The sequence below is a fragment of the Esox lucius genome, chromosome 17, assembly GCF_011004845.1.
Source record: "Esox lucius isolate fEsoLuc1 chromosome 17, fEsoLuc1.pri, whole genome shotgun sequence".
Taxonomy (NCBI): domain Eukaryota; kingdom Metazoa; phylum Chordata; class Actinopteri; order Esociformes; family Esocidae; genus Esox; species Esox lucius.
Window position 1 is genome coordinate 29,073,122 of NC_047585.1, and position 22,900 is coordinate 29,096,021.

The following is a 22,900-nucleotide window of genomic DNA, read 5'->3' on the forward strand; positions in this document are numbered from 1 at the left end:
CCCATGCCATATGGTCAATGTAAAATATTCCTGGGGTTAGTAGAGCGCAACCTACAGAGAGATAATCTAAACAGAGATGTTTCTGATGTTCTCATTATCTAGGCATATTCACTTCCAATGAAACGTACATTCATATTGTAATTGTTAATGCTCAGATTCCACACTGTTACTCACTGATCGGCCTTGAGGACCAGCTGGCCCTTGTGGACCCTGCTCCAACACATTGTGGAATGAAACAAGAAGCTAGTTAGTAATGATCTCCACACCTCCACTTCCGTCTCATCCCTCTACCCCTCCCTGTTCTCCCCCTGCATGCCTTCTTTCAGATGAACTCTGGGCCCTAGTTAGTCACGGCTGATTACACAACATCACAGACTTGGCTACTTTTTGGTTGGTCAGTTTTATGACCACTGTAAGTCAAACACAATGGTATCTGCTTATTAACTAGTTCACAGCAGGCAGCTAAGTTACTGCAGAACTGAAAATTGTGATCCTTCGATGTCTGGGGTCCATCTTCTAGAAGCTGTCTGTTTAAAACAGATCAGTGCACAGCACCCCTGCATAATGCATCTGCAGTTATATCTGAATGGCATCATAAATCAACAGAAGTACCATAGAATATACAGTAAGCACTGGCGGTGATATCAAAACTATAAATAAAACCTGCAAGGCCAAATTTATCTCAACATTATTTCTGACATCTTCATGGGATGATCTATTAGGCTAGCTTGCAGTACAGACATCTTCATCATACAATTACAGTGTTATCATCATAATCATTATTGTCTCTCATGTTCCAGACCCCCCACTCCTCTCACCGGCTTCCCATCCTGTCCAGGTTTCCCAGGTTCTCCTGCTGTTCCCTGAAATGACGAAAAACAACCGGGTTACACAAGCCCCAGTACCAGAACACAGTGTCAACCCAGAATACAATGCCAACCCAGAACACAATTGTCAACCCAGAAGACAATGCCAACCCAGAACACACTGCCAACCCAGAAGACAATACCAACCCAGAACACACTGCCAACCCAGAACACGATGCCAACACAGAACACACTGCCAACCCAGAACACACTGCCAACCCAGAACACAATTCCAACCCAGAACACACTGCCAACCCAGAACACAATTCCAACCCAGAACACAATGCCAGCCCAGAACACACTCACTTGAAAACCGTCTCGTCCCTGCTCTCCCGATGGACCCCGGTCACCTTTATCCCCACGCGGCCCAACAATACCCTGGAACACACACAGAAATACACACATACAGCACCAGTCAAATGTTTTGACACACTTACATTCTGGGTGGGTGTGTCCAAACATATGATTGGTACATTACATCCACAAATACAAACAGCTGTTGGTTAAAGCAAAACATTTCTGTTTTCTGAATCTATTCTGCATTATCACAAATAGGTCAGTACAAGAAAATTGCATGAACTTTTCTTGCATTCATAGCTCTGGGAAGTATACATGGAGGGCCCCTTGACATAGACTCAGCTCCTCCTGACTAGATTCTGGCCTCAACCAATATGTGCGTGTTGTCCGTTTTTCGGTTGGCGAGACATTTAGGCTGAAGTGCACCCATCACCCATTATGATATCAACCATGATGAAAACCCCCCAGGTCAAAAGATCTTCCCGTGGCCATTTTTGTATTCATATTCTCTAAATGTATCTAAATGTACAGTATATAGGAGTCATACAGTTGTTCTTATAGTTTTTCATACATATCAATGTATTTTGCCTACAATAAAAATGTGCAGATTCGTTGTGACAAAAATGGCCTTCATCAATGTCTTCGGCAAGGTAACTTATATTTTGTAAGCACTTTATTTTGTTTCTTGAAATCCAGCTAAATATGTTTAACAGAGCACTATCATTCGGGGAGTGTTGTCTTTGGATTCAAATGAATGTGTACGTCTCTGCTATTCAAATAACTGTGTCCTTGTCCACCTGGTCATACTTCTGACCTAGTCTAAAATCAAATATACTCTGGATTTAGCCAAGAGAAATTTATTTATTATTCCAATTGGACTCTTAATATCTCACCCGGCACAGCCAGAAGAGGACTGGTCACCCCTCTGAGCCTGGGTCCTCTCTAAGTTTCTTCCTAAAATTAGACCTTCTTAGGGAGTTTTTCCTAGCCACTGAAATTCAACACTACTGTTGTTTGCTCCTTGGGGTTTAAGGCCGGGTGTCTCTGTAAAGCACTTTGTGACAACTGCTGTTGTAAAAAGCGCTTTATAAATACATTTTGATTGATTGATTGATTGATTGTACCACAAAGGATACTGTCAATTAAAATGCGATGAACAGCACTTGCCCTTGTTTGGGAAAGTTGTCACACGGGACAAAATCAGCTTTTTCATTTGGCCTTTCGGCTCTAGAATTTAATAAGTTGTCTTGAAAGCCAATTTTGGCTGCCACAATTCGGTCATTTGTCCACCATGTCCCACTGGGGTGCAAATGACTCTCTTCCAGGGGATGAGAATTGTGGGATTGGTCTGTGGTGAGCCATCCCCAGGGTGTCACCCCGGTTCATCCTCTTTCCCAGCCCAGTGAGGGTGCACGGGACCGTATTCCAGCTGAAACCAGGCTAGATCTGGAGGGCACAGAGGAGCAAGAGGAGACCCTTCTGTGGGTCCCGCCACTGGGGATCCATCCAGACAGGCACAAAGCAAAGGGACTACTGCAGGAAGTGGTGGAGGTAGAGGAATTAGCCCAGGAGGGGGACTCTGGCTCTTTCTCCGTCTCCACTCACAGAGATGCCCAGCCTTTGCTGAAGGACAGGGACCCAAGGGGAATCAACAAGTGTCTAAAGGTAACTGACACTAATGGCAGCTCTGGCCAGTGAACCGTGAGGTAATGCTGGAGGTGTTCACAGACCAGAGAGCTTTCTGCAGGAAATGTAATTGCTGTGAGTGTTTGCACATACTCCACATACCACACCTCCTCTGTATGTTGACTTCCAGATATAAAAGATGGCTACAATATTGCTGAGACAGGAACTAAATGCTTGGATCATAAAACTGCAGCATTCGCTCCAGGACCAGGATGTTTGGGGCCCCCAGATATTAACATAATATGCAGAATTGCATGACAATAGCTTTAAAAGGCAAAACAAATCACAACGTAATGTCAAAATGTGAATAATAAAACAACACATTGTCCTCTACCCATGGCAAAAGTGGCTTGAAATATGTCTAAAAGAGTTTTAATGTTTGATTTGTGTCCTGATAATGTTTCCAAAAGTATTATTGATATTTAAATGTTGGTCTCTGTATCATGAGCAAAAGTATTGAACAGTCAGAAGTTCACACAGGATATCTACCATCTAACCAATGGTTCAGGCAATATGTAAACTGGATTATAATTTTTTAATAAAAACGTGAAACTTGGTAAACTTGTCACACGTGTCTCTGAACATTTTCAGAACAGAATTTTAGAAGCCTTAATATAGAATAGCAAAATGTTTCATGGAAAATCTAATTGACCAAACCAGAACACTGCTGAATCCTCCCACTATTCTTCTAAATATGTCTCCCTGGCAGGCAGAGGGCAGTTGGGCAGTACCAATCATGACCAAAATATCCTGCCACTTCAGAAGTGTCTTTCCCTGTGCTGTGGCCTTCAGCAACCATCTGCCCCACAGACTGTACATGACTAGCAACCCATTCCTGGACTCTGACAGGCAAATTCTTTGGGGACACTCTCCATCCTATAGCAGCAGTTTTCTAGAATTCTCAATGTTATGGTAGTGCATATGGTAGTGTAGGAATATTGGCCAGTTTTCAGTAGAGTGGTCCCTTTTGATAAGTACGTACCTGTCGAGAGCAATTCAATGTGTTTATTGAATAGTATCACAGAGGTCAGTAGCCTTGTTTTTCGTCAACTCAATCTCACTGTAAATATGGTTGCTAGCTGGTCAATGTAAACATTTCACATTCCTGAGGTTGGCAGAGCGTGACCTAGAGAGAGAATCTAAACACTGAAAGTGGAATCTGAAAGTGGAATCTGATGTTGACAAGTAGTGTGTTGAACAATGCTGACCTCGTGTGGACTCAACTACAAATATCCCTTGTTTGTGATCTCGGAAAAACCTACATAAGACAATTGACCTACTCAGGGATTTCAAGAGCTAACCAGCTTCAGTTAAACATACAATATGATGTGAAGAGGCGTAGTAGTTGATTTGCAATATATAGCTTGGTTCCTGGCTACTGTGAAATTGTACATCAGAACTCAGCTCATGCGATTCCTTTCGCACTTTGAATTGAAAAGTTAATTTACATGCTAATTTACATATCTTTACTTTCTTGTGAAATGTGGTGGATATTTATATATGCAAATGCTTAACACAAAATATATGATTAATATAAGAAAGCGATGATGACTCAGTCATTGTAAGAGTGAGGGAGTCTGAAATATTAGACTACAACTCAGGCTCAGTCATTTCTTTCAAGGTAAGTGGAGTTAGCCATGTGTTATTCCTTGGAACAGGAACGTTCTGAAAGATTTGTGGCCATATAAATGTAACTGGCACAAAATCAAGATAATTAGTTTGACTATTCATCCCTAGTTTGAACTCAAGATTACATTGCTATCTCGACAGATGTTTCCAATGAGTGAAACAATGTGAAAAGTGTATTTTCAAACAAAACGTCTTTTAAAAAATGTTTGCTACATTTTCCATTTCATTAAACTAGCAGACACTCTTATCCAGAGTGGCTTTTACAGTATGTGAATTTGCAGCGGCTACGTTAAAGTCTTAGGTCTTATCCACCAAGAAAATGAAAAGCTCTAAAGTTAAAATGTATGTATTAGTGTGTAAGGAGAAAGACATTACTGTACTGTGTAAGGGGGAAAAGGTATTAGGGTGTAAGGAGAAAAACCTATTAGTGTATAAGGGTAAAAACTTATTCTGACCATCACTGTTTATAGACCTTCTGTGAAGCACATTGATAAAGTGAGCAACCATCAAACAATTGCCTGACTGTAGACTATGTATCTCCTGAGGTAATGTTTGAAGACATGATTGCAGAGCCCCGCTCAGTACGGAGCTTTGATAAGGTGTGGTTGTGGAGCCATGCCCTGTTTGAAGTGTCCCGTCTCTGGTGCTACCGGCTCATATCTGTCCTCTTTGCTGTGCCCGTTTCTCTGTTGGCAGGGATCTTCTTTGCTGTCCTCAGCTGCATACATATTTGGTGGGTCCCCTCACTTTAATCTCTTATGATGGAATCCATTGAATGTCTTACAGTGGTGCTTGATGTAGATGGATATCATTTCAATGCATTTTGTGTACTGTAGCATGAACTTTCTGAGCTAGTTTCAATGCATATCGTTGCTTTAGGAGCTAGTGAACTGGCCTGTTAATGCTCAATTTGTTTCTCTCTCGTTCTCCAGGCTGATCATGCCCTGTTTGCAGCTTTTCCTGATCAACATGCACTGGGTTCTGACTGCCTGGGGCAGTGTTTTAAACATTGTTTTTGCCCCCCTTTGTAAGAGTATTTCGAAGTGCTGTGGTAACATCAATGTCCTACTGACCAAGGACTGAGAGATGGATGTTTGGTTCTGTCACTATGAGAGTGTGGATGGAGTGGACTGGATTGGGTGTAAGCTCCCCAAATAGAAACTGGTTCTTTGCAGTCATGTCAAGAAACTATGAAGTCTGTCATCTTTAATGAACTAATTGAGGATACATAAAAAAAAAAAAAAACATGTTTCATTAAATTCCACAGTTCTTAAAAATATAATTATTGTCTTCAATTATGTTTAATATACAATGAGTAACATTACCCACACACACACACACACACAAATGATTTGTTGGTATAAATGAAAAGTAACGCCTGACAGTCTAGATTGTAAGGCTACACTGTAGTTTCAACATCAGTTGTGTCTGGAATCTAAACTGGGTTAGGCAATTATACCTCAAACCTATACAGTAATTAAAATGATGTAAACCTTAACAGCCCTGCACAGTCAGTGTGAGACATTACTGCACATTACACCATGCTGAGAGTACACTCTTCTAACTGGGTTGGCTCCTACTCACGCACTAGGGTCCCATTTCACCACCAACCCTACCTCTTCTTTGACCCTCTTTCTCATTCTCTGTCAAAGTGGTGCATGTCACATTATCATAGGTTCTGACTTCTAAATCTTAAGTCAGATGATGCATTTCGACTACCAGCCCAACACTAAATGAAAGGCTACTGCTCAGTTACCATTGGCGACTGAATGTGAGCTTGTTTCACAGGTAGCTGTGGTAGTCTGCAGCATCCAAGCTCTGAATAAACAGACAGATATGGTCACTGATGGGATGGGCAGGAACAGCAAAGCGACATTGACTAATTAATACATTTTATTTAATACATTTTGATTTTCTCATTAGCCAAGTAGATTGTCATTTAACCTGTTATTTTACCAGGTAAGTTGACTGAGAACATTCCAATTGGCTTGTTCATCCCCTCTCTTCCGATGGTGACTATTCCCCCAGGTTATTGTTCTAAATGAGAGACAGGTATTGTTCTAAATGAGTACTAATGTTGTTGTGAGGCCCATATTTGATATTTTGCCATGACATGGTTTAAAACCCATACTCATACTAACAGTGCCACGGGATCTGTAGTGACCAGTCACGACCCCGGTTTAACATCCCATCCAAAAGACAGCACAATGTTCAGGACACTTAGAGCAAAGTCAGGTCTCCAACATATGGTCCTACCCTGCTTTTCTCAAGAGGAAGGTGAGCAATGTGATACAGAGGATTTCTATACATTGAACTTCAGTAAGCCATCCCTTACAATATAGTTAAGTATTCAAAAAAATTGGCTTACCAAGAATCATGGCAAATTTGTCAATTTAGGCTATATCAGTATTGGAAGCAACTACTGTATAGGGCTGAATTTAATAAATACATTATTTATTGGTAGCTAGGGTTGCACATGTTTACCTTGATTAACTAACAAGATACACATTACTGGTAGCATGTATTATTACTAACGGTTAGGTATGAGACTAACTTAGCAAACATGAGGTTACTGTACTGTTATTGAGCAAAAACAATTGCGAATTCAACACACAAGTAGCTAAAATAGGACTGTATGTCATGGTGCGGTGAGCAGCAGCGCCACCGTGCCATATTTCCACAAGTTCCCATATTCTCACGAACACATCCCGGACTGTCACATGTTTCCCATCTTCCACACCAGGTCCCAATCTAGCTCGTTTGTATGTGTATATATGTTTCCCCTCTGCTCCCCACATTGTGGATCATTGTTGCTGTTGCTTGTCATTGTTGCTGTCTGTTAGTATACCGGTGAGTGTTGTTAAATTACTGTTGAATGTTGATTGTTAAGACGCGTTGTCGCGCACTTTATTTTCATCAGTAGTTAGTTTCGTTTTCCGTTCGTGTTTGGTTTGTTTGTTGTTTTAATAAAAACCCACGAACGAGAGTACTGCCTGCGCCTGGTTCCTCCAACACTACACCGCGACGAGTTGTTACAGAATGATCCACCGCAACTGGAGCCAGCAGGCAGCCCCTCCAGAGAGGGTGTATACGTGGAGGGGCGATTGGGGGTCTGACTCCCTCTCATCGGACGATGATGAAGCGGTCTATGAGAGAGTGGAGGAGGATCCCCTTGGGGAGCAGTGCTGGGGGTTGCCCCAAGATGGGTTCGGGGTGCCGCTGTGGGGCATGGACCAGTATGGAGTGGTCAAGCCCCTCACCAAAGAACAAGGGGAGCTGGTGAAGGGTCTCCTGCAGGACATGCAGGAGGCAGGAGGGTCAGGACGTAGGCGAGGCCGGAGGAAGAAGAGGGCGAGGTGCCCAACGCTCGGTCCGAGGTCCCCCCAGGAAAATTTTAGGGGGGGGCTGAGTGGGTGCCCGGGGGAAGTCCCGACGACGCCCCCTCTATGTCCGGTGCCTCCTCGACCCCGTGCAGGCTGGCCAGGCTGTAGGCTGGCAATTAGGCGCACACCGCTTCCTGCTCCGCGGCCTTCCGCTGCCGAGGAGGAGTGGCCTGCACCGCCTGAGGCCGAGGAGGAGTGGCCTGCACCGCCTGAGCTTGCCGGGGTTTGGCCGCCCCGGCGCCCTCTCCTGTCCCGGCCGCCCCGGCGCCCTCTCCTGTCCCGGCCGCCCCGGCGCCCTCTCCTGTCCCGGCCGCCCCGGCGCCCTCTCCTGTCCCGGCCGCCCCGGCGCCCTCTCCTGTCCCGGCCGCCCCGGCGCCCTCTCCTGTCCCGGCCGCCCCGGCGCCCCTTCCTGTCCCGGCCAGCCCCGGCGCCCCTTCCTGTCCCGGCCGCCCCGGCGCCCCTTCCTGTCCCGGCCGCCCCGGCGCCCCTTCCTGTCCCGGCCGCCCCGGCGCCCCTTCCTGTCCCGGCCGCCCCGGCGCCCCTTCCTGTCCCGGCCGCCCCGGCGCCCCTTCCTGTCCCGGCCGCCCCGGCGCCTCCTTCGGCTCTTCCGGCTACCGACCCTCCTTCGGCTCTTCCGGCTACCGACCCTCCTTCGGCTCTTCCGGCTACCGACCCTCCTTCGGCTCTTCCGGCTACCGACCCTCCTTCGGCTCTTCCGGCTACCGACCCACCGTCGGCTCTCCCGGCCTCTGACCCTCCGCCGGCCACCGACCCTCCGTCGGCTCTCCCGGCCTCTGACCCTCCGCCGGCCACCGACCCTCCGTCGGCTCTCCCGGCCTCTGACCCTCCGCCGGCCACCGACCCTCCGTCGGCTCTCCCGGCCTCTGACCCTCCGCCGGCCACCGACCCTCCGTCGGCTCTCCCGGCCTCTGACCCTCCGCCGGCCACCGACCCTCCGTCGGCTCTCCCGGCCTCTGACCCTCCGCCGGCCACCGACCCTCCGTCGGCTCTCCCGGCCTCTGACCCTCCGCCGGCCACCGACCCTCCGTCGGCTCTCCCGGCCTCTGACCCTCCGCCGGCCACCGACCCTCCGTCGGCTCTCCCGGCCTCTGACCCTCCGCCGGCCACCGACCCTCCGTCGGCTCTCCCGGCTCCTGACCCTCCGCCGGCTCCTGATCTTCGGCCGGTTCTGCCTCCCCGGCCTGTCCCGACGGCTCCGCCACCCTGGTTAGTCTCGGCTGTTCCGCCCCCTCGGCGGGTTTGTGCCGATGGGGGTACTGTGCTGCCCCGCCCCCCCCTCCCTTGGGCTGGGGTTCGTCTTGGCCCGTCCGGTGGCCGGGCCTTTGGGGGGGGGTACTGTCATGGTGCGGTGAGCAGCAGCGCCACCGTGCCATATTTCCACAAGTTCCCATATTCTCACGAACACATCCCGGACTGTCACGTGTTTCCCATCTTCCACACCAGGTCCCAATCTAGCTCGTTTGTATGTGTATATATGTTTCCCCTCTGCTCCCCACATTGTGGATCATTGTTGCTGTTGCTTGTCATTGTTGCTGTCTGTTAGTATACCGGTGAGTGTTGTTAAATTACTGTTGAATGTTGATTGTTAAGACGCGTTGTCGCGCACTTTATTTTCATCAGTAGTTAGTTTCGTTTTCCGTTCGTGTTTGGTTTGTTTGTTGTTTTAATAAAAACCCACGAACGAGAGTACTGCCTGCGCCTGGTTCCTCCAACACTACACCGCGACGAGTTGTTACACTGTAGCTACGTACTGTATCAAACATGTTGCTGTCTCGTGTCCACACAAAGTCTCGTCATGTTCATTTGGTGTACATGTGACACACATCTAGATAGCTAACATGCATGTAATACGACAATAATGATGTTCACTTTACAGAGCAACTTTACCTAAAGCGCTTACATGAATCAAACTGATGTGCAACCCAGGATGGCCATTCGAGGCTTCATTACCGTTCTTCTAGCAGCAGGATATTATGCTAGCAGCGCTAACTCAGATTTTATTTAAAAAAAATAAAAGCCATCATTGAAATATATAAGGCAATATACAGTGGGGAGAAGAAGTATTTGATACACTGCAGATTTTGCAGGTTTTCACACTTACAAAGCAATAGAAGTCTGTAATTTTTATCATAGGTACTCTTCAACTGTGAGTGACGGAATCAAAAAAAAAAATCCAGAAAATCACATTGTATAATTTTTAAGTAATTAATTTACATTTTATTGCATGACATAAGTATTTGATACATCAGAAAAGCAGAACTTAATATTTAGTACAGAAGCCTTTGTTTGCAGTTCCTGAGATCATAAGTTTCCTGTAGTTTCTTGACCAGGTTTGCACACACTGCAGCAGGGATTTTGCCCCACTCCTCCATACAGACCTTCTCCAGATCCTTTAGGTTTTGGGGCTGTCGCTGGGATACGGACTTTCAGCTCCCTCCAAATAATTTCTATTGGGTTCAGGTCTGGAGTCTTCTTACGGAGCTACTCCTTAGTTGCCTGGCTGTGTGTTTCGTTGTCATGCTGGAAGACCCAGCCATCTTCAATGCTCTTACTGAGGGAAGGAGGTTGTTGGCCAAGATCTCACGATACATGGCACCACCTATCCTCCCCTCAATACGGTGCAGTCGTCCTGTCCCCTTTGCAGAAAAGCATGATGTTTCCACCCCCATGTTTCACGGTTGGGATGGTGTTCTTGGGGTTGTACTCATCCTTCTTCTTCCTCCAAACACAGCGAGGGGAGTTTACTCCAAAAAGCTTTTTTGTTGTGTCATCAGACCACATGACCTTCTCCCATTCCTCCTCTGGATCATCCAGATCGTCATTGGCAAACTTCAGACGGGCCTGGTCATGTGCTGGCTTTAGCAGGGGGACCTTGCGTGCGCTGCAGTATTTTAATCCATGACGGTGTAGTGTGTTTACTAATGGTTTTCTTTAAGACTGTGGTCCCAGCTCTCTTCAATTCATTTACCAGGTCCTGCCGTGTAGTTCTGGGCTGATCCCTCACCTTCCTCATGATCATTGATGCCCCACGAGGTGAGATCTTGCATAGAGCCCCAGACCAAGGAAGATTGATCGTCATCATTAACCTCTTCCATTTTCTAATAATTGCGCCAACAGTTGTTGCCTTCTCACCAAGTTGCTTGCCTATTGTCCTGTAGCCCATCCCAGCGTTGTGTAGGTCTACAATTTGATCCCTGATGTCCTTACACAGCTCTTTGGTCTTGGCCATTGGGGAGAGGTTGGAGTCTTTTTGATTGAGTTTCTGGACAGGTGTCTGAACAGAGTTCAAACAGGTACAGTTAATACAGGTAATGAGTGGAGAACAGGAGGGCTTCTCAAAGAAAAACTAACAGGTCTGTGAGAGCCAGAATTCTTACTGGTTTGTAGGTGATCAAATACTTATGTCATGAAATAGAATGCAAGTTAATTATTAAAACATCTTACAATGTAATTTTCTGGATTTTTGTTTTAGATTCCACCTCACAGTTGAAGTGTACCAATGATAAAAAAAAAAGTACAGACCTCTACATGCTTTGTAATTATGAAAACCTGCAAAATTGGCAGTGTATCAAATACTTGTTCTCCCCACTGTAGTTAACAATCTAGTCGGTACATTTAATGTTTAAAGTTTGTTCCAAATTTGTTCTTGTCTGTTCGCTTTTACAGACCAGATTGTTAACTATATTGCTTTGTAAATTTCAATGATGGCTTTTATTTTGAAAAAGAAAATCTGAGTGCTGCCAGCATAATATCCTGTTGCTAAAATATCACCATCGGTTTGGCCATCGCTAGCTGAACGTGTACCCCCTAAATTCCCTTTGGTCACTTGTAGTCAGCTGACATTTGGCACAAATTTTACGCCACAGTAGATTGGCAAACCCTTAAAACCTGCTTTGTATCCGTAGACAGTGACCTGCATTCATGGCCAGCAATTTGTATCCATGGACAAAGATTTGTATTCCTAGACATCGATTCGTATTCGTAGACAACAATTCATACATACATACATACATCTTCTTCCGCTTCATCCGGGGCCGGGTCGCGGGGGCAACAGTCTAAGCAGGGATGCCCAGACTTCCCTCTCCCCAGACACTTCCTCCAGCTCTTCCCGGGGGGACACCGAGGCGTTCCCAGGCCAGCCGGGAGACATAGTCCCTCCAGCGTGTCCTAGGTCTTCCCCGGGGTCTCCTCCCAGTGGGACGGGACCGGAACACCTTCCCAGGAAGGCGTTCCGGAGGCATCCGAAACAGATGCCCAAGCCACCTCAACTGACCCCTCTCGATGTGGAGGAGCAGCGGCTCTACTCTGAGCTCCTCCCGGGTGACCGAGCTTCTCGCCCTATCTCTAAGGGAACTCCCACCCACCCTGCGGAGAAAGCTCATTTCGGCCGCCTGTATCCGGGATCTTGTCCTTTCGGTCATGACCCAAAGCTCATGACCATAGGTGAGAGTAGGAACGTAGATTGACCGGTAAATCGAGAGCTTCGCCTTGCGGCTCAGCTCTTTCTTCACCACGACAGACCGATACATCGACCGCATTACTGCAGAAGCTGCACCGATCCGTTTCATATTCAAGAAATTATATTATGCAACACACTTATGCTAACACACTTGCAAATATTTTTGCCAGTAATTTTTTTTGACCCCCCTATCAGAAATTTCAAGTGAAAGGAGTTGTATCTGTAAATCGTGAGCTGTCCTTTTATTTGGTGTTTTGTGTGCATAAATAACTAGTTGTGTAATTCTTAAGTCATGTATGTGTAAATAATTTTTTTTATACTTGCACAAGAAACTTTAGCCACATATTCACAGATCTTTAAATACAACTACGAAATGCAAAACTGTTGTGTGGATTGTGATTTATAGGTGTGCACATCGCTTTATTCACCCACAAGACATTTGACAGTAATTTCAGCCCATAATGGACAGACTCCCTCTCACAGACCTCCACATGCATGTCTTTGAGCACACACATAGGCACACACCTCAATACTCTGGCTTCCATGGCGACCCCCAAAGGAACATTTCCCCATTAGAATATTTCACCCATGGAAACCACACCTGTTGGCATTCTCACAAACAATCAAACATTCTTTCAATAATATATAGAACTTTTATCCCAGGTCTGGTATATAAAGCTTTTTTTAATAATTCATTGACAGCACAATGACCAAACAATATACTGCACGTGAGGCTCTAGATCCTATCTTTGAGGCCAGGAAACAGATAGTGAAGATGCATTAAAGGAGGAAGTGTCAGAAATTGACACTTCCTCCAGATCAAGAAACAACAAATTAGGTACAATCCAGCAATGAGTAAAAGGGCCAGGGTTATAGTGAAGGGTAAACACTGTTTAAGTGCCTTTTTATTTGTGAAATAAAGTTTACTCACATTTTCATTTAATTAATTAGTGTTTACCTACTTATTATCACTTTCCCAGCATTTTCCCATAGTGGATATTTAGATTGTCGTAAAAAGCTGTTCATGATGTACTGTATGGAATTAGGTTTTCCACCAGGCAATAAACATGAACATGCTGGTGTGGGTTCATGTTTACAATTTTGGAAAACCTATGTACACTAACTTAGCTATGCTTGTATGCATAATTTCCTGTGTGAGCCAGTTAACTTGTCGCGTCGAGAAATTTACAACCAGAAAGTTAACAAGCAAACCGATTAAATTGTGCGTACCACTACAGCTGGCACTAGACATTACAGGTAAATTATTTTAGTTGAGCACTACTTGCTAAACTGTTCTTATTTTGTTGGTGTATTTTCCCAGGCTATAATTACAATTTTCGTATGCCATAGTAGTAATATTAAACTTTTTTTCTTTCAGTCCTGGCTGCACATATCCTTTCTAGTAGCCATTTGTCTGTGCTCCAATTCACAGATGTACACCCCATCTAGCGTTTGTGAGCCAAGGACCCTTTTTAGCAGTGAAGTCATTTGCAAATCCTGAATTGCTGGCCCTCAACCTCCCATTCAGCATGATGTGCATTAAGGGGCTGGTGCGCTGATCCACCGTTACTAGTACAGTTCATCAACCACTGAAGATCCTCCTCTGTTGTTTCTCTTGACAGAGGGTGATAGTTATCAGCCATCTCCACAGACTGCACATTGTTAGAAGTTGATGGCCTTTTCCATTCACAGTGCATGTCTGTTTGTTTACTTCCTGCGTTATCCGAACAACTAAACAGTGACCCTTTTGATGGGTCGGCAGGATAGAGTAAAGCAAGGTTTGTACCCCATACTATTTGTAAAATCATTGATTTTGTGGTGTTTCTCATTTGATAGTTTGTTGTGTTTCCCCTTTATGCTTGGTTGCAGTATAGATCATACAATATTGAGTGTAGAGTGCATAGTTTGTCATTTGCATGCCTTATTGGTACATGGGAGGGTAGCCATGTTTGGAAATCTCTGTTGTGCCCACATTGACCGGGGAACATAAAAGGAAGGCATTTGTGGAAGGTGGAACATAGGCGTTATAAATTGTTGTACTGTTCTGGTCTAAGTATTTTTCTATTACTTGTCATGGTATTGCAGTTGTGTGTCGGAAATAAAGTAATCTGTTTGGTGAAGTCATGGTTCTTCTAAGGGAATTCCTTTGACTCATATACATCTAATGTTGTGTGGTGAAGTCAAGGTTCATCTAAGGAGTTCCTTAGACACATATATATCTAATGTTGTGTGGTGAAGCCAAGGTTAATCTAAGGAGTTCTTTTGACACATGCACATCTGATGTTGTGCACCTCAAAATTAGCTAGTGCAGCTGCATGGCCAGATTTATGAGCTTGGCAAATATATAATTTTTTTCTTGTATCTTGTTAGCTACAATCAACAACACAGGATAAACTTCTAACCTTCAATATTGCTGCACCTCTGCTAATGTACACACTTTTTAGCCTTTTGCTCATCCATAAAAATGACATTTGGACAAAAATGTACAGTAACGTTGACAAACTAATCAGTAAAACAAAATGTATTTGTTACTGCACTGCTAGCTTGCTAATGTCAATAACTAGCATAGAACGAAGAAGGAAGAAATGTAATACTTAATTTCAACACAACAGCACTTTTTCGGAATGATCACGCTGGTCAATGTTAGTTAAGGTTAGAAATGACGTAGAGAAGTTTACTTTAGGGAATTGTAGTCTTACGTTAGATATGCTATGTTGCTAATTAGCATGTACACGTTTGTAGGGGTAATTTAGGCAAATACGTTGACATTCGTCACATTGTTTTGAGATTTAAACGGTTATCAAAACTGCAGGGTGGCGTGAGTCTACACAAAACTCAGACCTTATTGGAAGTGATTCTAAAATCCCTTATTGGAAAAATAAATGGGAAAATGTGAAACGAACTAGAAACTAGCCAGTATAGCATTGTGCCACTAGGTTTTATGGGGATTATGACGGGGCAAATATTTCGGTCTATACCATAGACTGTAAAAACATATGGACGTAGTAACCGTGACGTCACCCATAGGTGTCTGAATACCCGTTTTGAAGCTCATTTTTGGCAGAGATGGCCGGTGCCAAAAATTGACAAAGAGGTGGGGCGTGGGTGCAGCTGAGGTGCCTGGTTGCTGAAACAACGCCCACCTAGCGCGAAATTACCAAGATAGCAAAGGCTAAGAAGCTAGGCTAAATTCTACCAGTATGCTACTCTGCGTTGCTAGTGGTTGCTGGCCGTCGGTTGGTAGCCAGTCACCGTAAAGTTACCAGCTTACACTTGAGGCAAGTTAACCTGAAACTATACAGCGTTTTTTTTCTTATGAATGTGGTAATTTTGCAACTCTAGATAATGTTGAGACAATAGACCAAAAAACTTTCAGATTAGATATTAGATTTTCACATAACTTGAGTTATGAGCACAGACTGTATGGTTATGAGTGGTCCAGTGACTGGAGTTAGCTAAGGCGATACTAGAAAGGACAAAACTCTAGGAGTGACACGGGTGACAGCGCCAGCACCACACCTGCCACTCAATAGCCTAACTATAAGACTTAATATAATTTAAACCGATGAGTTATAAAAAATTTAACCCCCCCCCCCCCCACAATTGTCACAATCGGGGAAATAAGCAATATATACCAAAACCACTTTTTGAAACAGGCTGTAAACATGTTTATTTCTGCTGTAAAGTTGGGCATTTTGCCATAGATATTGCTCCCTTTTCCAGCCAGCCTCAAGAGACCATTAGATGAACTGCAGTTTTTGGTACTTCCGGGTAGGCTTAATTTTTCAGCCTCAGAGTTTACCCCTTGGTCTATACACTAATGATGTTCCTTAAAAGAAACACCCAAAGGAACACTGAAATGACTGCAGGTCTCCAGGGGTGCAACATAACGTGAACATTTCATTAACATGTTCTTGATCAGGAACTGCTCCAAAAATGACCATGTTGAGGATGGTCAGAAGGAACAAGTATGAGTTGCCTCCTGCCCTACTCACCACCAAGGGCAGGGATTTTTCTCAAAATTTGCCTTCACCGATACACACTCTTGTGTCAGAAGAAAAAGATGATGACAACTTTGCCCAGGGATTCCAGTGAAATGACCAGGTTGGACAAGTAGCCCAACGCTGTCCTGGATTGCAACAGTACTTTTTTTTTGTACGTTTTTGTCTCATGGGTTTTTTTTCTATTACAAGATTGTTTTATCTGAGCCTGGAAAATAAGACATGTTGTTGTTTGGTGAAATTGAATTTGTGAACAATATGGAGTCCTCAAACACCATTGTCTGCTGGACTGGTGAGAGATATACAGCACAAGGGCCAGAAGAATAAGATCTACGGCCACCAGACAGAAGAGACAAAAGGAAGCGTGCCATTGGTGTGCACCCAGAGATGTCAAAATAAGCATTATATACCATAAATGCAGTGCATATATCTGCCAGACACATGCAACTACCACCACTTATTGTCCAGCATGTGCATGAGAAAACAGAATGTAACCAAAATTGACTGACAGATTATGAAAATGTTTGTTTTTATTGGACTAATAATACTATTATTGTTACTGTTGTTCTTGAATGTGTTCATACACAATTTTCCATAAGAGTCAAGTTTTTCATGTGTAGGTTTGTTCTTTCTATCTATGTCCTTTCTTTACTAATAAAATCATATTGGTCAGTTTTGATTAGGAACACAACAGATGTTATTTTGTGCCAACATCTTTTCTTTTAAACAGTTTCAAAACAAATGTTCTTGTTCAACTTTGACACAAAGTAGTCTATGATAAATAGCACAATATGTTTAATCTGAGTATTTGTTATACTAAAAATTATTAATGCGTATGCTTATTTTACTCAAAAACAAGTTGTATGAGCTAAGGTCAATAAGGCCTACAGGCCATAAATTGCAACAGAAGTAAAAAATGTGTAATCTTCACAAGAACTTAAGTTGGCTTTGACCTTTGCCTCAGACAGCTTAGGGAAGAACTCTTAAAGGTACTTGAAGGCAGTCAACTCTTTATCTAGCTCTGACAAATTGTTTCATAAGGCCCAATTTTATTTTCCAGGGGTCCACCAGTGGCTCCCACTTGATGTTGTTCCTCCCCACAGAGAACTCAGTCCCCTGTGGACAGTCTCGCCTGTGGTAGTGCGCCTTGGGGTCCCTGCTGTCCCAAAGGCAAAGATAGCAGGGAAACTTGGTAAAACCACCTTGGAGACCCATCAGGAATGCCACCATTATGAAGTCTCCTATGACTTCCCAACCGTACTCAATCATATGTATCCAGTTAGGCAGCTGGAACTAAATTGTACTGTTGGGCACAATGCCCTGTATTTATACTACTATTTATATTACCGGAATGTTCTAGAATTTACTGCACGTTTACTCAAGACTGAATCAATCTGGAATGATCTGGAAAATAGGTACATTTCTAAATCTTACTGTCCTGGCCACAAAAGCAAAGTTTGTGGGGAATAATAGCCATTTTTTATACTTTTTGAGGCATAAGCAATTAGGAAACAACACTTACTACCCAGAATTTTTTTTACAGTGTTAGTGTCGCAACATCTGATAGACATTAAGTTCCTTAAAAACAGCACGAAAACATGAATTGCTGATTATATATCTTTCAGCATTTCCCCAAATCTGTGTTTATAAGGCCGTACCTTCTAATAAAGAAAACAGTGGAACTGTCGGAAGACATCAACTTCTTTTTATTGACTGTGGTAAGGATATTCATGATCTTATTTAATAACCAAGCTATGTGTGGCCAAATGAAAATAATTGATGTTGAACCTGTTTCTCTCAAAACAAAGTAAAAGTGAATAATTGTGCATTTTTCATGGACAAAAAAACAACAACAGTGAAGCCACTAGATCACAACCGTTCTCCACATCATCATGGGAGTCATGACTGTGTCTGTTTTCTGCATCCTCCTCACCTTCTTGGTGACTGGTAAGTGACAGCCAGACTGGTGTCAGACAAGAAGATGAATAGAAAAGTTTCTCCATAATTTAATTCCAGTATTTTTCTGATTTGTTAAAAAAAATGTGGAAATTATGTCGGTTTTCTTCTCAGAGAGTTTTGCAGTTCCAGGCCAGAAGTGTAAATATGGGTTTTCTCAACCAAACCCCTCCTGGAAGTCTTGCTACCTTTTGGACCAAAAGTTAAGATCATGGTCTGATGCAAAGGTAAATGACATTCATGACAAGTGTCTCATTTATAGTGTTGGTATTTGAAGTGGTTGATGGTTATCTATAATGTTATTCCTCAATATATCCTCAATATATAAATATGAGGTCAAATATCTGTGTCATTTAATATTTTTTAAGTAGGAAAAGTATAATTTAAGGGCAGTTCACCAATTTTCACCAACAGCCTTGTCATCATTTGGCATTGACTACAATGTATTGTGAAAATGTGTCTAAAGCATTTGGAGAAAACACTCCAAACCTCCTTCTAATACATCAGAATAAAAAAAATTTATGAAATGGCCCACTGGGCCATGAATTAATATTTGAATGCTACCAAAATATCAAAATCTGTATTTATGCGACAGTCAGTAGTGGACTGGCCCTCTGGTGCACTGGGAGAATTTCTAGAGCACTGGGGAATTGATGGCTGCTGGGACAGGGAGCTGATTTGAGAATTTCTGTCATTGTTTCATCAGGGGAAGGATTAGGGCCAGCAAGGGCTGGCAGACTGGACTGTCATCAGCTCCCTCCGGCCCATTGGTCCATTCCTCCTATGGTGGGGTGTCAATGGCAATCCGCCCCTAGCCTCTTCCTACCGCCACCCACATGCTTACAGTGACAGGAGAAGTTGGTGTTAGCAATGAGCATTATAGAGAAAGAATTAGAAATTAGCGGGTCAATAAATTCAAGTCTTTTAAGTAGACACATTTAGAAAATGTACCGATACAGTATATTCGGTAGTGGTGCCACCATCGCACCTGTATTTGTGCAGCTGCTACTGTACAGTAACCAACTATGGAGACCAGGATGCAGCAGCACCTGGCCCGGGTTAAACACTAGTAGACGGTAACAGCTGAGCTGAGTCAGTTGAGGATTGTGAGCCTACCACCAGCGCGAGCAAAGTAGCTGAAGTGGTTGGCAAAGATGTAGATGGGGAGGAAGAAAAAATATATAAATATTGTGCTACAGATGTAAGCTAGCTAAATAACTAGAGTTAGCTAATTACCATGACGCCTACCAGGCAGTAAATTAATGTACTGTAACTAGCCTATGCAGCAGCTAGCCATAGTCATTTCATGCCCTATTAAAAACTTTTGAACATGTGTCCTCAAATGTTATTACATATCTCCAATTAGTTTGAGATTTAAATCTTTCTTGGGGTATGCAGCATTACCTATGGCCCTAACACATGATAAATGGAGACTTTCAAATGTCTGTAAATGCGTTACTTCAAAGTCTGTGTTTTCGTGTCAGTCCATCCTTGGTGACGGTACTAAAATAAATGTCATTCCAAAGGGGTTTAGAGGAATTGGTTTGGAGAATCACCTAGAAGCACAGAAAGAGTGCAAATAAAGACACATACAACTTGTCGGATTTCCCTTAATTAATAGGAATTACAGATGTAGAAGTCAACTAATTGCTTTTCCTTTCTTTATACAGGAGCTATGCCTTGAAAAAGGTGGAACCCTAGCTTCTATCAAAAACAATGAACAGTTACAATATGCATATGAGATGATTTCAGACGGATATTTCTGGGTTGACGGGAACTATGTGGTAATGTACCACATTCCTCATCCTATTGTCATGTATTATATATTTTGGTTTGTCAAGGAAATCCAATACTACTACCTACTAGCTAAGTAGATACTGAAGTTGACTTCTACCTTTTCTCCTTTGTAGTCTGGATTTCCCCAGAAAAACTGGTTGCCGGGTTCGAAGCCAGGTGGGACACATGCTGACTGCTTGACATTGGTGAAATTCCCTGGTTAGTATCAGAAACATATTCTTGCTTAAATAACATTAAGTCATAAGAGCTGGAGACTCACAAAAACAATTTCTCAACAGCGGCAAGAGGCTTTAGTGATATTGCTTGTTCCGAAAAAATTGACACTGCCTACGCTCTCTGTGAGTCCGTTGTTAAGTACTGAAGTGTCCACTCAGAGAATACAAAGGGATGTTCTTTTTGTACTATTGCACACACTATTTAGACTTTACTTTAAGTGAAAGACACAGAGAAAATATAACGTATATTATGGCTACCTAGAGCATACCTACATTGATTCAGGTGTGACCTTTTATTAAATAGTTTCTTATTTTGTAATGGAATTGTAATAGTGTTATGGAAGCTTTTCTAAAGGCCCTGTGAAATCTATGTTAAAATACATGTTATTTGTTTTCTTAGTTCTTTATAATATTTCTACACTATGAAGTGGAAATAATACACTGAAATTGTGAACATTATTATAATTCTGTTTGATAAAAATGCATAGAATGTCAAGGATTTATTAGCCCTATAGTGATGATTTAAAAAAATTAAATATTACACTTAAATAGCAAAGGATTTATATTCAGAATATCTAATTAATAAGTCAATAATTGTGTCTTCTTTTGTTCTTGCCTCTCATTTTCAATAAAGACTTTCAGCATCACTCTGTCTCAGTATGATCACCTTTTACCACTGTGAAATTAAAATCAACCTCCAGTAATTCAACCAAAGTAGTTGTCAGGGTTGGTGTAGTGGTGGAGAGGAAAGAACCAGGCACAGGCAGAGTGGCAGACGATGTTGTGAATTTAATCGAAAATAAACGAAAACAAAAGGTTACAAACCAAAATGAACCAAACCGAAACGAACCGAACCACTCACCACGTACATGAACGCAAACAGAGACATGGAACAAAGACCGACAAATAAGGGGAGCAGAGGAGCAACATTTAAACACATACTAATGACTGAATAGGGACCTGGTGTGAGTGATAATCAAAGATGAGACACATGACAAGTCCGGGATGTGTTCATGAATGAAAAGAACCGGGATAATCGGGAGATGATGGGGCTGTCAATCACCTCACCATCACAGTACCCCCCAAAATCAACCACAAGTAGTATGTAGACTGTCGACTAATATTTAATATCCATTTATTTGTGAAAGTTATTATTATCTGTTAAAGTAAAACATATTTGCCCAAATTCATGCCAAGTGCTTTCTTTTATTTTAAAAATTTCTTAAAAATTATTAAAAACTCCAATTTGTAGATTTTATTTCTCACTTTTTGTCACATGCTTGAGTGTGGAAGGACACAGGCGCAGAGTCGAGATAATGGGGATAATCCATGTTTGATGAAAACAAAAACTCAGAGGGCGCCGCAGAGTCCGAGTCCGGAGAGGGCGCCGCAGAGTCCGAGTCCGGAGAGGGCGCCGCAGAGTCCGAGGCTCCTGGGAGGGAGAGGGCGCTGCTGGACGAGGCGGCCAGTCATCGGCGGGCTCGGACGGCGGCCAGTCATCGGCGGGCTCGGGCCACTGGGCTGGTGGCGACGAAAACAGGGCAGAAAACAGTTCTGGTGGCTGCGAAAACAGGGCAGAAAACAGTTCTGGTGGCTGCGAAAACAGGGCAGAAAACAGTTCTGGTGGCGACGAAAACAGGGCAGAAAACAGTTCTGGTGGCTGCGAAAACAGGGCAGCGGGAAGAGCTGGCGGCGTTGGCCACTGGGCAGGAGAGGGCGCCACTGGACGAGGCGGCCAGTCGTCGGCGGGCTCGGGCGGCGGCGGCCAGTCATCGGCTGGCTCGGGCACCTGCCTCCAATTGGAGGCCACTGGGCTAGATGTGCCACCTCCTGTCCTGTCCTGACTATGCCCCAAGCCCAGCCCAGAGATGGCTAGGGGCATTGCCAGGACCTGACACTTTTACATGATAGACTTTTTTTGTGTTGATCAGTGACAAAACCCTCTAATTAAATCCATTCTGATTTTATGTTCTAACTTAATAAAATGTGGAAAAGCGGGGTGAATGCTTTTGAGAGATACTGCACTTAAAATATATTGCAAATGTTTGTTATTATAACATTGTTTTGCATTTGAGGAAATGTAGAATACATCAAACATTAAACATTTCAATGTACAAGCAAAAGGCATCATTTCATATTTATATACCAGGAAAACAAGAACAGGTGAAAGGTATCAAAAGAGTCAGCTGAAAAGCATGGACCTTTACAAAAGATGCAACTTTGTTTGGTTTCATTTTTAATATTCTTTAGAGGTGCCAATACGTTTGAGACCTGTATTAAATAAATTGTAGATTTTTTTTTACTGTTCAATAAAATGTTAAGTGTTTGAGAAATGAATGTTTTCAAATGGAAGTCCTTGTGTGATTATGTTTGAGCCCAAAGTGTGACTAATTATTTCATGTTTTTGCCTTCACTTTTTTTTCATGAAGGGTGCTAATACACCTTGAGTTGATATGATTTGCCTAATGTGGTACTACTCAGAACGGGACTTGTTGAACATGAAAGACAAATTATCCAAGAGATAAAGATTATTTTGCGTACATCACCATATGAAAATTGTTAAAATGTACATTATTTAAAAGCTTACAAA

General features: G+C 43.2%; 2 protein-coding genes across 2 annotated transcripts; both read left to right on the plus strand.

Annotated features, from left to right (window-relative positions):
• The first annotated feature begins 1,786 nt into the window (after window positions 1-1,786).
• LOC114828880 (caveolin-2-like) lies at window positions 1,787-5,696 on the plus strand. Its single transcript, XM_034287215.1, has 4 exons — window positions 1,787-1,813; window positions 2,562-2,828; window positions 5,024-5,211; window positions 5,411-5,696. The coding sequence occupies exons 1-4, from the start codon at window positions 1,787-1,789 to the stop codon at window positions 5,559-5,561; spliced, it is 633 nt and encodes a 210-aa protein (XP_034143106.1). The 3' UTR covers window positions 5,562-5,696.
• A 12,312-nt stretch (window positions 5,697-18,008) lies between these two features.
• Window positions 18,009-20,663, plus strand: LOC105017030 (early activation antigen CD69-like). The gene is made up of 6 exons (XM_013138183.3): window positions 18,009-18,060; window positions 18,199-18,289; window positions 18,413-18,525; window positions 19,969-20,082; window positions 20,209-20,293; window positions 20,374-20,663. The coding sequence occupies exons 2-6, from the start codon at window positions 18,235-18,237 to the stop codon at window positions 20,454-20,456; spliced, it is 450 nt and encodes a 149-aa protein (XP_012993637.3). The 5' UTR covers window positions 18,009-18,060; window positions 18,199-18,234; the 3' UTR covers window positions 20,457-20,663.
• The last annotated feature ends 2,237 nt before the right edge of the window (window positions 20,664-22,900 follow it).

What these genes read in the sequence shown, in the direction of transcription:
- LOC114828880 (XM_034287215.1), top strand. Translation starts at nt 1,787, where the DNA reads ATGGCCTTCATCAATGTCTTCGGCAAG. An exon ending in TCATCAATGTCTTCGGCAAG is followed by an intron (nt 1,814 to 2,561) that starts GTAACTTATATT and finishes CCTCTTTCCCAG; the next exon opens with CCCAGTGAGGGTGCACGGGA. An exon ending in GAATCAACAAGTGTCTAAAG is followed by an intron (nt 2,829 to 5,023) that starts GTAACTGACACT and finishes GTATCTCCTGAG; the next exon opens with GTAATGTTTGAAGACATGAT.
- LOC105017030 (XM_013138183.3), top strand. Translation starts at nt 18,235, where the DNA reads ATGGGAGTCATGACTGTGTCTGTTTTCTGCATCCTCCTCACCTTCTTG. An exon ending in CCTCACCTTCTTGGTGACTG is followed by an intron (nt 18,290 to 18,412) that starts GTAAGTGACAGC and finishes TTTTCTTCTCAG; the next exon opens with AGAGTTTTGCAGTTCCAGGC. An exon ending in GACATTGGTGAAATTCCCTG is followed by an intron (nt 20,294 to 20,373) that starts GTTAGTATCAGA and finishes ATTTCTCAACAG; the next exon opens with CGGCAAGAGGCTTTAGTGAT.